This window comes from Patagioenas fasciata, chromosome Z, assembly GCF_037038585.1.
Source record: "Patagioenas fasciata isolate bPatFas1 chromosome Z, bPatFas1.hap1, whole genome shotgun sequence".
Taxonomy (NCBI): domain Eukaryota; kingdom Metazoa; phylum Chordata; class Aves; order Columbiformes; family Columbidae; genus Patagioenas; species Patagioenas fasciata.
In genome coordinates, this window is record NC_092560.1 from 11,180,390 (window position 1) to 11,197,331 (window position 16,942).

Genomic DNA, 16,942 nt, shown 5'->3' on the forward strand with positions numbered 1-16,942 from the left:
GGCTTGAGCAGGTACCTTCTTCTAGAACTTAGGCAGAAAAGGGAAGTGTAGGGATATTGGAAGCAAGGACAGGCAAAATGGAAGGATGACAGAGATGGTGTTTGCCACTATAGGGAGAAAATTCATGTGGCCAAAGTTCAGTTAGAGTTCAGGGTGTCCAGCACTGTGAAGGACAACACTAACAACAAATATATATTAACAGCAGAAGCAGAATCAGAGTTAACATTGGCCTGTTGCTTGACAAGGTCAGTCAGCTCACAGATAGGTACGTAAACAAAACAGACATTTAGTGCTTTTTTCTCCTCTGTCTTCAACATCAGTGCTGGGCCTGGAATCCCTAGAGCCCTCGACTGAAGGAATTATAAACTCCCAGTTAACCCTGAACTTATTTGAGACTTGCTGCTCCAGCTGGGTGTACATAAATCTATGGGTCACAGTGGGCTTTATCCCAGGGTCCTAAAAAAGCTGGCCAATGTCATTGTGGGACCTTTCTCCATTTTTTTTAAATGGCCTTTGAAGTCTAGAGAGGTCCCAGTCGACTAGAAGCTGACAAAAGACTTTCAATTTTCAAGAAGGAAAAGAAGAAGAACCTGAGAATTATAGGCCAGTTAATCTCACGTCAGTGCCTGGTAAAATTATGGAGAAGGTTATTCTGGGAATTACTGAAAAACACCTGAAAGAAAACGTGGTCATTCGTCACAGCCAGCATGGGTTCACAAGGAGAAAGTCCTGCTTCACCAGCTTAATTTCCTTTTGTGGCAAACTCACCCATCTAGCTGACCAAGGGAAGCCAGTGAATGGGTTTGGATTTTAGTAAAGCTTTTGATATTGTCTCTCACAGTATCCTCCTGGATAACGTGTCCAGCACAGAGCTGGACAAGTCCACAATATGTTGAGTGAGCAATTTGCTGATGGCTCAGGCTCAAAGGTTTGTGGTAAATGGGGTTTTTATCAGGCTGGTAGCCAGTCATCAGGGGGGTTCACCAGGGGTCACTTCTAGGGCCAGTGCTTTTTAATGTTTTTAAAAATGATTGGGATGCAAGAGTCAAACGTACATTAAGTGAGTTTGCTGATGATACTGTAGGAGGAGCTGTGGACTCCTTTGAGGGTAGAGAAACCTTACAGAGAGATCTGGATAGACTAGAGAGCTGGGAGATCGCCAACTGTATGAAATTTAACAAGAGCAAGTACCAGATTCTTCACCTGACATGGAGTAATCCCAATTAGAAATACAAATTGAGGGATGAGAGGCTTGAGAGCAGCCCTGTGGAAAGAGATCTGGGGGTTTGGGTTGATGGCAAGTTGAACATGAGCCAACAATGTGCCCTCGCAGCCAAGAGGCTGTGCATCCAGCACAGCATCTCCAGACAGGCAGGGAGGGGCTTCTCCCGTAATGCTCTGCACTGGTGTGGCCTCACCTGGAGCCCTGTGTGCACGGCTGGGTGCCACAGGATAAGAAGGACCTCAAACTATTGGAGTGTGTCCAGAGGAGGGTGACCAACATGGTAAAAGGCCTCAAGGGAAACAGAAGGAGTGGTTGAGGTTACTTGGCTTGACCAGCTCATGGCAGTCTTCAGCTTCCTTACAGAGAGCAGCTGAGCGAAAGGTGCATCAGGGAGAGTTCAGATTGCACATTATTAAAAGGTTCTTCACTGAAAGGGTGGTGGAGCACTGGAACAGGCTCCCCAGGGAGGTGGTCACAGAACCAAACCTGTCACAGGTCAAGGACTATCTGGACAACGCTCTTTGTCATATGGTTTGTGTTTAGGTAGTCCTGCGAAGAGCAGGGAGTTGGACTCAATGATCCTTATGGGTCTCTTCCAACTTGAGATATTCTATGATTGTTATTCTGGGAAACTCCGAGTTTTCTGTTTCTCCTACCTGCTTAGTCAGTCTTGGGCTTTCTGTATGGAGGAGAGAGAAAGAAGTATGTGTTCAGACTGAAAGAACATTTTATTACAAGCCTAGAGTTTCTTTTACTTGTCTTCTTCCAGATACTAATCATAACAAGGATGGACTCTGAGAGAGAAAAGGCTGCCCTCATTCACACTTTATCTAGAGTAGAAGGTAAATAATTATTTTTATGTGTACTTTTGAAAGAAGAAGTGGCTGTTATTCTGTGCTTTGGTGCATTCCCGCTTGTATGCTTTTTGCAGGTGGTTCCCCATTTTCTCCTCATCAGGAGCCTTTCTATATACTTTTCTCATTGTTTTCTGTTTCCTGTCTCTTCCACTGGCCTTTTTTCTTTCTTGTAATTTTATTTTCCCCTGATTAAGAATTCTGGTGTGATGTTTTCTTTTGCAAGAGAATGGTAGTTCATCTGTCAAGTCAAAGATCTACTTAACAGGACAGAAAGGAGATGTTACCTAATTTGTCTTGGTCAGGCTGTCAGACTGTCTCACTGGTTTTAACTGATGGGTGATCTCAAGTTTTCTTACTTGCAAGCTTTTTAAGAGCAGTTAGAATTTAAAAGTTTTAACTAAGCTCCCTAGCATAAAACCTTAAATGAGCAGTTAGGCAGACATCATGATTTCCCTTAGCCTTTTTTTGCTGATCTTGATTGCTAATTTGCTAAATATGTAAGCATAAGCTGTAGCAATCTATTAAACACAAGGAAAAAATAATGCTGTTTCCAGTATCCTGGCCTCTCGCTGGTCTGAGCAACATTTTCATCAATTCATCATTTTATATGTGCAATTTTTACACAAGCCTGTACTTATGTTTAGAGCAAGTCACTGATTCCTTTCATATTGCTTTTTAAAACCCGTTTTTGTAACTCCTCCTTGCTTGAACTTTATAACACTGTGGTGTTCTTGTGTTCTTTTGCCTTTAAAAATAAAGTTAGATTTCCCATGGTCTTAAAAGAAGAAAGCTTGTCTTTTAGAATGTTTTGGAAGGGAGGAGGCATTCTCACAATGCTTTTACTAATAATAATATTCCATGAAAAGTATTTTATTTGTTTGAAGATCTTAGCAGGTGGATGCAAACACAGGTCCAACTAACTAAACTTTTGAAGAGACACATTTGTGTCATACAGATATCCCTTTTTAGCTACATCTTCCAGTCATACTTGTAAAACTTGAAGTGTACTGAAAGTCTAAAGGAATATAAATGATAAAATGGAAAATATGCTTCCTTTTGTACTAGCCTTTAATTTTTCATTTCGTGATAATTGGGTTATGAGTTTGTGAGACATTTAACTTTTTCATATGAGTTGTTTCTTGGGTCTGAAAATTGAAGTATAATGAAATCATTATACCCCCCACTGGAATACAAACTGAAATTTTGGAGGACTCCATCAAGACAAACAATGTGATACCTAAAATTTTGATATCCTGTGCTGTTCCACATCTGCTTCTTATCACTGTGCATTGATTCAAACAGAGGCTCACTTTTTTGATTGAGGCTTTAATTGTTTTTATGCAGGTTTAAAAGCTATGGATTTGAATTCTGAGAGAAAAGGAACCTCTTTAGGTTGTAAAGATATCATAAGCAGGTAAGTTATGTTATTGATTTTTGAGAACAAAGTCTTTACTTCCAGACCAACATCAGGGAAACCTGTTACTTTTGTTCATTTCCATGTCACTTTCCAGGCCTGAGTAAAAATTTCAGAATATGGATCTACTCCATTCTGGGAGTGGAGAGTTTTGTCCACACTGTAGTAAAATGCTTAGTTGTGAGGCTCAGAGGAATTTTTAGAAAACATGAAATTGCGTGTTTTTAACTTCTCATTTTGTTTTGCAAGTTTTAGAAAAAGGTGAAAGGGAGGATGTAAGAGAAGTAATGACAAAATATGACATTGTGGGAAAATATTAATACTTAAGTTAGGTAATTGGAAGGGTGGAAGAACAGCTTTTAATTTTTTTATTAACTGTTAAAGAAATTAGAGTTTTAAATTCAGGAAGGGTAAATACTTTTTGATAAACAGACTTAAACAGTGATAATTCTTCAAAGTAAAAATGTGTTTATTTTGTTCTGAGGGTAATTCTACCTGAACTTAATTTTATTTTTTTGTTTGGTTGGTTTTTTTAAGCCTTAGTAGATATTCCTGTGTCATTGTACATCATCAGCAAATTGGAGCTGACTTCCCTTGGACACACTTCTCATTAGTAATGGAATATGATTATTCTGAAAACTCTTGCTGGAAAAATATATGCAAAAATCTGAATGTTACTTACATGACTTTTAAGACCACCCTTCCTGAAACATTAAAAATGGGTAAGTGCTCCCCAGGATTTTAATGAATGATAAATAAATTATGAAGACTAAAACTAAGCAAACAGGGATGATTTCTCTGTACAGCAAGACAGGAAGCTGTTTTTCTTAGGGTGTGAGCCTAGTTTTGGCCAGGATGTAGTAGTAAATGTTGGTTGATAAAAGACTTACACCAAGTTCACAGGTTATTTACAGTTACTACAAGCTGTATCCACCCTTCCTCATGCAAAGGGAATGTTGCTGTAGATCTAAATGAATATAAATCAAAGCTTAATTTCAAAGAGATTCAGATGAATTTAATTTTTTTTTTAGGGCATATAGTGGAGGCATTTTAATGGGGACGAATAAAACTGCATTTTTAAAATATATGTCTGTTTAAATTCCTAAATGTATCTTTAGTTTTTTCTTATGATACTGTTATCTTACATATACAAAATATTTCAGGGAATCACTGTGGTTCCTTTCTTCTGGAGGTACAGATTCCATATGTATTTCTGACAACTGAAGGCCTTCTTAATATGCCAGATATCCTTCAACTTCTGGAATCCAAGTCAGTGAAAATAACCTATTTAATCTTATTGACTATTTATTTTCAGTTTTCCAGGGTGTGTATCTTGTTCTACTATATCATGTAGCAGCCATCTACTTGGCTAACACGTACATTACTGCAATTACACTGTTAGCATTTCAAGAGACAATGATAATTTTTCTGCTGAATTTGATAACTTAATTCTATAGATTCACATAGATGTGAACCAGGATTAAATTGGGCAATTTGTTTTATTTATGAGCTGGCACGTTTAATCAAAACAACTTTTTTGATTTTCTGCTTTTCCCTGAAAATCATAATGTTATCCCAAGACACCTTTTTGCATTAGGGCTTATTGGTGCTTGGTAGACTTTGCATTTAATTCTTTCAAAAATGGGTTTAGATTTTTTGTTTTTTAACTACCAGAACAATGCTAAAAAACAAACAAAACAAAACAACAAATAAACAGTAGGATGGTCACATTTTCTGATGCATCACAGCTTTGGGGAGTGGCTGAGTTAAAAACTAATTTGTTTGGAATTCAGACCTGATATTCACTTACTTTAGAATATACTTTAACCTGTACAAAAATTTCATCTTTATAAATCGTTGCATATGTGCATTATTTTCTTTGACATAATTTTACTATGTTTTGCCTTCACAATAATAAATACCTGATAAAAGCACCTTTTATCATGGGAAGAAAAATAACAAACCAAACCAAACTAAACAAACAGAAAGAAATAGGGAACAGTGCAGCAGCATTTCTTAGACATAGTGCCAGATATACAGACGTTTGATTTCACCATGTTGCTGAGGAGACACACCAGTTTTGATCTTTGCTGTATTCTCAGGTCAGCCATGAAGGCATTTTTGAGCTGCCTCTAATTACAGTTCAATAGTAAAAAAAAAAAAAAAATTTGAGCATTTAATTTGACATGCACTTTTAAACTCTGACCTGTTCAAATTCTCTGTTCACCCTGGCCATAAGCTAAATAGCCAGAAATGCTTTATGGTAGTTTCATGTAAGCTCCTTTTAGAACTCATGAAGTAGTTAAATAGGTGAACAAAGATCTATATAGTTTCAGAAAGGGTCATTTTTTTCTTAATGTCTAAATATACTGTCCATCCAAGTTTCTAGAGGACTTACTGCTGGCAGATTCAGATTTATATCTCCTGTGTTTCCTAGGGATGAGGCCAAGTAGTGTGACAATTGTACCTTCTCAACCTTCTCCTTTAGTCAGCCAGGACTCCCTGAAGGCCCCAAGTGTGTGATGTTCATTCAGTGACTCTGCTCAGACAGCTGGTAACAGGATCTTCTGCTGATGGCAGTTCTCCTTCACTCAGAAAAATCTGGGATCATACCAATGGCAGTCAAGGGGTTTTATCTCAGTTTGGTTTCCCTGTGCTGCACAATCATGAAAGGAAGAAAAGAAATGCAATAAACATTTAATTACACAAAAGGAGTAGCTATTTTCTTGATTCATCTATCGTAGTTTCTGTATGTCATTTTTTTTGTCAACTCAGAAGCTGTATATCAGATCATATTTGGTGTGGTTAGCAACATAATTTAATCCAGTAATATTCCATTAAGTCACTGCTACATTGATGTGTATTCTTGGCATGTGTCTTAAAGTGAACTTGAGCATTTGAGAAAGATCAAGGTATGAAAAGGCGTGCAACTTTAAAAATTGTATTGAGAGAAGTATGTTATTAATTTCTTTTAAGAAAATAGTATTTTACTTAACTGAGTTTTGATAAAATAATTTAACTTCTTCAGGTACAGCATTACCTTTGTTGAAAGAAGCAGTAGTTTCTCCTTAAGGCTCTTTGGAAGTACAGATCGATATGTTGTGTTGACAATAGATGAATGTACTGCTATCTTTCTGCAGGTACAAAATCAAACTAGTATGTCCAAATTCTGTTATGTATTTGGTCACTTGTAGACCATATCTGCAGCCTTCTAACATGTCTTTTCTTCCTCGTAATCATATTTAATTCATGCATTGTTTCACCACACAAATTATTTCCAAATTAATTAACTCCAAAATTCTGTGTCAGTTTGACTAGTTTAAAATGTTCTTATGTCTGTATCTACATTTTTCACAGAGGCGTAAAATTTGACCTGAAATTGAATTGTATTAAATCTAGTTAAATGATGCATTCTTGAAAATAAGGTTACATGAAGGAATAGTTTAATAATGAATTAAAGATATCTGTCACTATAAGCTTTTATCAATGTGCATGTTAATTCCTCCCATTTCAGATAGTTATCCGAATTAGCCTAGAGAATACCATGTCTTACTTTAGCAAAAAGTAATTGTTTAGACAATAGCATAACATTTAAATTCTGGTATGCAGCGACAGATGACTTTACAACTAGAAGAACTGCTACTGAAAGATAGATCAAGAATAAAATAATCAATTAGTATTACAAACACAACACAGATATTCCTACGTGTTACTGAAAATGCCACTGCAATTAGCGATGTACTTGATTCAGTGTAGGTATAATATGATTTGTATAGGTGAAGTAAATACTTCAGAGGTTTATAACAGTATTGTACATTATTAAAGTTCTCAGAAACCTTAAGAACACCCTGAAATGTTAGTAGCAGTGTTTCCTTTTTACAGGAGCAAAACAGAGACATGACGCAAGTGAATCAGCTATTAAATGTCAAACAAATAAAAGTTGCGAATGCAACCTAGTTTTCCTGACTACCAAATGCGTATTTAATGCGTCTATTATTTACCTGTATTTTTGTTTGATCTAACTACTGCATAATACAGTAATGCACATTAAAAGCTTGTGACAGCCATGGTAATGTATTTCTTTAGTTTTTACTTTTTATATTAATTTATGGTAGGGTATGGAAGAGCTAAATTATGATAAATCCTATGACAATGTAATATGGAAGCTGATGGCATTATCGCTCCAGTATACATGCTGTTGGATCATTTTCTATTCCAGAGAAAGACTGAGTTTAGAGTAAGTTATTAAATTCTTCTGTTAACTTGGTATTTTTAAAGCAAACTTACTACTAAATGAAGCTGCTTATTAGAACAAGCTAACACTCTTTGTTCTTTGAATCTCCCTATAGGAACATATTTCTCTTAGAACAATATTAATATTGTTAGCTCATATTTCTAGTGTGCTTTGGACTTTTTGCTTAGTTACAGTGTTGTCATGAAAAACTCTGTGGAATGATAGAAGTACCAGTAATCACTGGGGACCCCAAACAACAGTCAGCAAAGGTGTTTTTTTGTATTAGGATGTTTTTAGTGTTACACAAGAGGTAAAGAAATGGTGGTTGTAACAGGATTTGAGGCAGGTAATGCTAATATGAGGTGTATTTCGAATTAACAGCTCCAGAAATTTCATAAGGCGTAAGATATTAACCACTGGAGTTATTTTTCATAACTGTTTGACGTAAATTAACCCCTACAAATACATGGTTATAAATTACCCTGTTAGCCTCACTGTATATAATTTGCAACAGGGTTGCACTCTTCAGATGTTCTAACCCATCAGTAGTTCTCCTTTTGCTATGGAAGCACAGTTTTTGTTGATACAGTTTATAAGCATTCCTGTATTACCTATTGTGAGATTTCTTTCTATGAGCAAGTGGTGAGTTTTCCATGCATCACTTTTCCTCTCTGTGTAATTTTTCTCCAGTGACTGACCCCCATCCAGTCCTTTTGCTGCAGGCCAGGCTCGCTTTGCTTGAACACTCAGTCAGTTCATGTGTCCTAGTTCTTTCACAGATATTAATTCTAAAACTGTACTAGTATTCTCAATTCCAAGAAATGAAACAGACATTTATTAACACATGGAACAAACATTTTGGTATTATTACATGTGCATATTAAATATTAATGGGCAAATGAAACTGTTTTATAGGTACAGTCTCAGGGGAGATACTCTGCTTAACCTTGTCTTAATTTATGCTGCTCTAATTGAACTTACACAAAAGTCAGAAGACTTTGAAGTGAAGGTAATATTTTTTGTAACAAACTTTCTGTTTTAATCTTCATCATATGACATTTTTTAAGTGCCTAATCAAGTATGCATTCTACATCAAAACCTTATAATAGCTTAAAATTATAAAAATAAGAGGGGGAGCTTAATTCAGTGCTGCCAAAGTCAGTGAAAAGACTGTATTGACTGCAGTACAAGTTGAATCAAATAGCACCTGAATTGTTTTTATGGCTAGGAGTCAAGAAACGAGATCGTACCTTCAATTTTATGAATTATTAGAATTAGTTATGTTCATGTCTTAATTTGATGTTTCAGATTAATATTATGTTACTGATGTGGTAGAAGAAAAAGACAATTTTCTCTGGTGTCAGCTGGTTGTTTTTGTTTGTGGGGTTTTTTTATGTGGCAAGATAAATTAACTTTTTCATTATAAACCAGAAAATGCAGTATCTAGAATAAACAACATTAGAAAATGGGGCAGAAGTTTAATTCAGCTCGCCAAGGTGATGTTTGTAACAGTACTTTTGAATGAAGTAACACCTTTTCAGACAGTTTTAAACTTATTTGCACATTAAAATTTGTTTCAAATTTATCTGGGTAAACAAAGGTTAAAGAGAGGACAAGGCTTTTTTCATTCCGTGTACTCAGCAGTGTCATTTGTGTGGAAATCACTCACACCTCCAAAGTGTTATACATCTTCTTAAACTATATTAGGTGTTTCCAAATTACCTGATTTATTAGCAACTCATACCCATAAACTTGATCACATATAAAAGGCCTATAGGATAAACTAATTTCACTTACATAGGATTTACGTAAATGAGGAGTGTAATTTGCAGCTAGGCTAGTGATCAGAGGTTGGAGTTCCTCCACATGGTAAGCAGGGATCAGGTTTAATTACTCCACATTACCAGCTGTTGTGCTCAGGGTCACCTTTAAGCTTTCCCATTTAACTTCTGGAGCAAATTAAGATATTCCTTAGTATAAGTTGTAACCAAAAATTGTATGTATCATTTTTAGGTAGTTCTTACACCAGGGATTGAAGAGGCAGCACTGCTAATTCGTCAGATTGCTGACAACATTTTGATAACATCTCATGTCAGTCCTCATCAGTGGCTGGACAAATCCTGGCTTTCTGTCTTGCCATCTGAGGTTTGCTCATCATTTCATTAAATTATACTGTTTTCTTCCTGTTTTTCCTACTCATAAAATTCTAGGCTTTTTTTGTTGTTCTCTTAAAGTATATTAAGGTAAGTATTATTACATCTATATATGTAAAATTTGGTTTTATATATATATATATATGCATATATATATAAAAGTTTGTCAGATATCAATCTAACAAATTGATTTCCATTTCCAGACAGAGAAATGCCTACTTAGTTTTCCATGTATCAACCCTCTGGTTGCTCAGGTTATGTTAAAGAAGGGATCTTCACTGAACAAATTGTTTCTTGCAAGCTTTGATCAACTTCAGGAACTTCTGCCAGAGGTTCCAAAAAAAGTTTTAAAGGTTGGCCAGAATTAATTTTTGTATTAGATAAATCTTTTTGCACTGCTGTAATACATTTTTTTAGCTGATGCTACCTACATATTTGGGGGGTATCATTATATGCTTTAGCGTATAATTCAAATTTGAAGTGTTGAGCCTGCAAATCTCATCAGAGTTTATCAAGTCACCATGTTCTTGTGAACATGATTAGAACATTTCCTTACCTAGAAAAAATACTTGTTTGATCAACTGCTTCTTCAAGCTTCATTGTATGAAGTATTGTATCAACATACAACCTTATATGTTTCCCTAATATAAGAAATGTTTTCCATTTAAGTATTTTCAGGCCTTTTTCCCTTCCTCCTTCTTCCCTCTCTTCTTTCCTTCCTCATTTCCTGCCTTATTCTTATACAACAATAAACCCACCCCTTATGAATTCATAGTACTAAGCATTTGAAAGAGCCCCAGGGGTTAAGATTAAGAATTCCATTCACTGAAGTGTCCACTCTGCACCTAGAACTGTGTGGTCCTACTGTTTCAGTTGGGCCAACTCTGAGAAAATTATAGGCCGATCATAGTCAGCTAATTAGATTTTAAAATGCACAGTTTTTATCAGTCAAGAAAATGGAAGGACAAGCTTCTACATCAAAAACATAAAGTTAATGTGAAGGATCAAGTCAATAGATATTTGGGCACTGAATATCAACGTGTGTGTGTTATTGTAATAACTGTGTATGTGTAAAGCCATGTTTACTGATAGAAAAACAGAAAAAGATCTCGTCAGTTTAATTCCTCTTTGATGTATGGTATGTGCAAATCCATTGCAAACACTACTTCCTACAGTCCTGGACTAATGAAAGAGAGTAAAGTATATTGAGATATTGAGATTTTCCTGTGTTTCAAGAGGCAGGCTATTACTTACCCTGTTTATAAATTTGAGACAGGTACATGCCTCTCCCTATGTATTGGTAAGTTATTTTTCTTTCCAGTAAACAAAAAATTATACATCTTAGAATCCTAACAACTGGTTTAAGTTTTGAATTTGACAGTGTAGACGTGTACCATACACACTCCTCAGACATCCTCAATTATCAGGTATTTTGGTTTCAGCATTTTAGTGACATGACATCTTCGTACAACGTAAACGCTGCTGCTCCACTAGAAACAACAGTGAAAGGTCCATCACCCCCAGAAAACAAGAATAACTTCAACGCATTCTGTCTAGACTATAAACAAAATCATCAGTCTTTAGAGCTGCTTAGTAAGGCACAGAACAGCACAGGTAATATCTCGAATTACTAAGAAAATGTGTTTCCTTTGGAAATGAAGTGAAAATCTTAGTGTATTAGAAACTTTGTCTTCTAATTATGGAAATGTCAGTTATTCTGCAGAGACAGACTGCAATTAAAATGCTCAATGGCACCTTGGTCTTCTCTAAAATGTAGAGAAATAAGCTGAGTTTTCATTCTCCAAACGTAATTGTTCGAATTTTTCTCTGCCAGGAGCATCTCATATGAATTCTGAAGGCCTAATTCCTCCATTGAATCGTCGTCAGGGTTTTTTTGACCCTGATCTTCCAAGCTATATGCAAAAGAAATCATATTCTTCAGACGTAATTATGGGAGGGGAGCAGAATTCCTTTGCTGTGCAAAAGGACTGTGAAGATTTCGCTCATCTTGATGTTACAAATTCTCTTCATGTTCAAAGACAGCCTTTCAAGACACACTGTAGCTCTGATCATTCTTCCAAACACTCTGAAAAAGAGAATTTCTTTGCAACTTTCAGTGGCTATGCACCTCAGGAGAACTCTAAGAGTTTTCTAGAAGAATTTGGAGATACAACATACAAGAGCCCAGGAACTCTGATTGACCAGACCCCATGGAATGACTCTTCATCCGCAGGCGCCCATGATTCCTTTGCATCTGATACTTTTCTCTCTGATTTTTTTGTTGACCCACATGAGCTTCAAAGTCTGAATTTTAACCAAATAGGCAGAGAATCTAAAGGAAAGAGAAAACAAAGTCTAACATTCTTATGGACAAATGAGAAAAATAGAACAGGTATGTCCAAGGCAAGCAGAATTTTCTGAAACTCTGTTTGTAACTCAGTTGGACACAGGAATATCTCTAAGACTAGATTTTGTGTATTCTTCAAATAGTTGTTAAATCCAGTCCAGCCCGACAGTTTCATGTTTCCTTTACTAAAATCGTACTTGCATATCTATTTCTTCTGTGATAAAATCTTCCTAAACATTTCTTTTCTGTGTTGAGTGTAAGAATACTTTTTAATAAAATAGGATTGTGTTACTACTGTTATTTTTCCTTGCTGAAATATTGAAAAGTGTAGTTCTCCAATATTGTAAGCTTCAGCTTCTCCTCTCTTTGGCAGTGCCTGAAATGTGCATAATGAAGGTGCCAGAATTGTTTTAAAAGTTACGGGAAAGATTATTTTGTAAACAGAGGTTTGGACAAAAGGGGGAAGAACAGACTAGAAAGTGTTTTCTCTGTAGGACAAAAAGTAGATTCGGCAAATTCCGAGAGTGAAATTTAGATACCGCTAATGGCTGTGATTTTGCCGTTGGTGTTCACGGAGTAAGAATTTCACTCTTGACACCTTTCTAAGTTTGTTTTATACAGTTCCCATATTCTTGGAATATTTTTTAGCTGTTTACCCTGAAAGTGTGTACAGTCCTTGTATAAAATCTTCAGGCTTCTCTTTTTTTTCTTTTTTTTTGATCATTTTCTTATCCCTGGTTTACTTTCTCAAAGATAGTCAGCTTCAGACCTTTTTTATAAGCCATGATATGTATCCATGGTGTCTTAAAAGTAAGAAAGCATCACTAGTCCCTGTCAAGCTAAATATTGCTGTATCATATATTGTAGTATTTTTTTTTTATTCTGACACTTCCCTAGAGGTGAAGTGCCACATTCTTTAAAAATACAAGGTTAAGCTTCTCAAATAAAAGTGCATGACTCCTAGCATGGATTATTTAATTTATGTTTTCTGTGTTGCTGCCTGTCCCTAAATCTCTTGGAGGTACAGCAAGGTCTGCACAGCATTAAAATGCTTTCACTAATTAGACCAGACTCATTCATGAAAACACAAGTAACTAATTGATATCATTATGTTTCGTAGGCTGCTTAAGGCAATTATGGTAGCAAAGAGAGGAAAATTTAATTGGATATGGTGAACTGCTTTTAAATTTCAGCCTATGGAAATCAAAGTGTTCATACAGAAACTCCTAACAGACCTGTTGCCCTTCTGTTGGGATTAAAATTGAGACCTGGAGTATTACTGGGTAGATAACACTATTTCAGTAACCTGTAACTGACACTGACAGTATAAAATTATAAATACAAGAGTTTCAGTAGAGATGGGGGAGATTCTTCTGGTACCAATTTTACAGTATTCTGAAAACACTGTGATCTCCCACTGATAAGCTATCTAATACTCTTTCCCAGTAGGGTAAAGGTATACTTAAACAACATGAATCAAATCAAAAAAAAGGAGGAGTGATTTTTGCTATAGATTTTTGAAGAATAGGCTTGTTTTACTTTATTTTCCATTTACTAGGGCAGGGGGGAGAAAGTGTACTAAATAGTTGTGCACACTAATGAAAGTGAAAGCCTTCTGAAGTGCCAGATTTAAGAAAGGCGGAATCCCAAGTTTAAGAAATGTATACAAGGTCAAGTTAAAAAGACACATTGGGAACCCCCAGGTATATCTTTAGGCTTCAGTTCAAGCTTTTATTAAACCACAAACAATTAATGCTAATATGACAAGTCAGTATTTCCACAGGAACAGATGAAGCCTTTAGGTCAGTGTTAAAATTTTCTGACAATACTGTTTGTAAAGACTAAACAGAATTCAGAATTTTCTTACAGTAGCTTATTTTGAATAAGCAACCACTCAAATATTTTATTGTAAAGATACTTGAATCTTAAGAATGTAAGTGGCTTTTTTAAATAACTAACAGAAACATGAACACGTTTCCAGTTAAAAAGAATTAACTTTCACAACTGCTGAATAGTACTGAGTGTATAGTTAATGAAATAGAAATAAGCATTTATAACTTTACTGAAATATTGTGGTTAAGCATAGTGCAGGTAGATGTATTTATTCTGTATAAGGTACTCTGTTATTATTACAGGACAATATGCATTAAACTGATCAGTTGTAGTAAGTAGTAGTTAATATTAATCTTTACATATTTAATTTTATGGCAGTTGATACTTTTCATTTAGAGTATCCTGGTTAAAGCTAAAGTCTTTTGTTGTTTCTGAGAAACATATAGTTAAGTCTGCATTCGTGTTGTATTTGCAGTTTATTGTACATATATTTTCTTTCCACTTCTTTTACAGATTCAGGATTTGCGGAAGTACCAGAGTTCAAAAAAAAGAGACTGTCATATGAAAGAGTCCCTGGAAGAAGTGATGGACAAACACGTCTCAAATTTTTTTGAATGAAATGGGGATTTGCTTACTATGCATACTTTTTAAAATTCTTAAACTCTTTGAAGGGAAATAGATGAAATTCATTTTTTTTGTTTATTTTTAGAGAAAAATTAGGGGTTTGAAATCCTTAATAATTCAGGCTTCTTTTGTATGTTTTTAAGATTTTACTAAACAAACTAGTTCCTTGAACCTGCAGAATTACTGCTTCTCTGTTTGCTCTCATGGGTGATATAAAGGTACTTTATCACTCTTTATACAAAAATAAAATATTAATTTTAAAAAAGATAAGAATATAGAGGTTTCAAGGCACCTGTGTCTGGTCCCAGAGCATGCAGCTTCCCAAAATTAAAGATGGACCAATCTGCCAAAATCTGAGGGCTGCTCTTGAAATTTTAGAGCTTTCTCTGTGACCCTTTGTATTTGTCCCTTGGGCTCAGTTCTGCTTCTTCTGACAGCTCCTTTAGAACCCACATGGTGAGTTCCTGAAAAACGTATTTGTTTTGTGGACAACATGTGAAAGACATGTTGAATTTAGAATTCTGATATATTGCATTGGGAGAACTAAGCTGTGACCCTTAGCTCTCTCCATAATCTGGTGGAAGGACATTTGTTGGCATCCACATCTTTCAGCCTGCTACAGTGCATCAGCAAGTAGGGAGATGGGAGTCACCTGGGAGGCAGTAAGAAAGAGGATAGAGTAGTACTGGAACCGTCACTTTCCATCAAAAGATTTGGCAGTGAAACTGGAAATACGTGTGCGAGCCGTGGTAGACAGTAACTCCATTCTGCTGCAGGAATGCATACACGGTTTGCACAGGAATGCCTGTCAGCTCCAGAATGTCTGTGTCTGTTCAGTGGCCTTCAGCTGACGTGATTCAGTTTTCAGACTTAGAAATCTTTTTAACTTTGATGCAGTAACAGAAAGGGGGGGGGGGGGGGGGGGGGGACACTAAAACAACCACCAAGTTTAAAGTTTATGCTTGCAGTAAAATAATTTCTTGACATTGAGCCTTCATTGAGTGCATATTCTTTATTTGGATAACAAAATCCAGCATTTAGGTGAGAAAGCTTTGGTCTCTCAAAGAAAATGTAGTGCTGATTTTTAGCTGAGAATTCCTAAAGATGTGATGACACGACTAATAGCAATTTTAGTTCACAGTAATATCCCCAAGTTATTTGTGCCCAAATTGTTTGCAAGACTTTAGAAACCCCTTTCAAGTGTAACATAAGACCTTTAGTAGAATGCAAACAAGCCAGCTTTTCTCTACTTTGCTCAGAATAAGATTTAAATAAAAATTGCAGTTTGCTTACTATTTCTGGCCCATTTTTGTGGTTACTTGACCTAACCATTTTCCATCTCTTTGCATCATGGGTTTGGCTCTGTTTTTCAGCACTCTCCTAGACTGAAAGGCCCAGGAATCTGTTCTTTTAGGAGTTCAGCTCTACGAAGTCTCAGTCACAGATGACCACAGTGGAGAATATTATAGCTGCCACTCCCAAGCTATGTATTTATGTCCTCGTTTCCCACAGCTAAGGGCTGACACTACATTTCTCATGACCATGGAAGACTAGCTCAGATAAGCTGTAGATCACTTTGAAAACAAAGGCATGTCACCTGCTTTAAGTAAGTGAAGCAAATTCAGGTGCTATCTGCATTGGATTTCGATTAGGGAGAAAAAATGTCTTCAGCAGACAGCCCTCTTGGATGGTCTTTGGCAAAGGAAGGCAAGATGTTTTCAACCCCACTGCAGATGACAGCTGTAGGAGCAGGGGCAGCATGTGCAATGCTGTTCAGTGTTGGTTCAGTGAAGCAGTGCAGACCCAGGTGCACCTGCAGCTGGAGATGAGACACTGTCCAGTTGACCTGGCAGGGATGAGACACCCTGTTCTGCTCCTGCAGAAGCAGACAGTCAAAAAGGAGACCTGCAAAAGCTCACCTGCAAAGATGCAGGCTGCTTCGTTTAGCCAACACAAAATGACCTGCAGCGGCATGCTTTGTAAAATTGACTCCCCACAGAAACCCAAGAACCTTAACACCAACCAACTCTGTTCTGGAGCTCATTCTGACACCCAACTTTTGTTACAGACCATGCATGGGAGGACAGAGGTGGCACTGATGTCATCCCTCTCCCGGCTTGTACCCAGCAGCTCAGCTGCACTGCCCTGAGCACACATGGGTGCAGCAAGCACGCTCCTCTGAAGAGACTGGAATCTGTGTCCTTCTCCTGTGGGACTGCAGAAGAACCACCACGCTCGCAGGCACACCAGGATGA

The 16,942-nt window shown here is 36.6% G+C and overlaps 1 protein-coding gene across 2 annotated transcripts in view; it reads left to right on the forward strand.

Moving 5' to 3' along the window:
- SHOC1 (shortage in chiasmata 1) overlaps positions 1-15,588 on the forward strand; it is a 58,295-nt gene extending 42,707 nt beyond the window's left edge. The window contains exons 18-29 of one of the 2 annotated variants that reach the window (XM_071802362.1): positions 1,995-2,067; positions 3,427-3,496; positions 4,034-4,218; positions 4,660-4,765; positions 6,525-6,636; positions 7,612-7,733; positions 8,646-8,739; positions 9,744-9,875; positions 10,087-10,236; positions 11,326-11,497; positions 11,718-12,275; positions 14,577-15,588. In XM_071802362.1, coding sequence (XP_071658463.1) covers positions 1,995-2,067; positions 3,427-3,496; positions 4,034-4,218; positions 4,660-4,765; positions 6,525-6,636; positions 7,612-7,733; positions 8,646-8,739; positions 9,744-9,875; positions 10,087-10,236; positions 11,326-11,497; positions 11,718-12,275; positions 14,577-14,677 — 1,875 coding nt within the window. In that variant the 3' untranslated portion in view covers positions 14,678-15,588. Of the gene's footprint in view, positions 1-1,994; positions 2,068-3,426; positions 3,497-4,033; positions 4,219-4,659; positions 4,766-6,524; positions 6,637-7,611; positions 7,734-8,645; positions 8,740-9,743; positions 9,876-10,086; positions 10,237-11,325; positions 11,498-11,717; positions 12,276-14,576 lie in introns of those variants that run through there. The other variant, XM_071802361.1, reaches the window with a different exon arrangement.
- Positions 15,589-16,942: the final 1,354 nt, after the last annotated feature.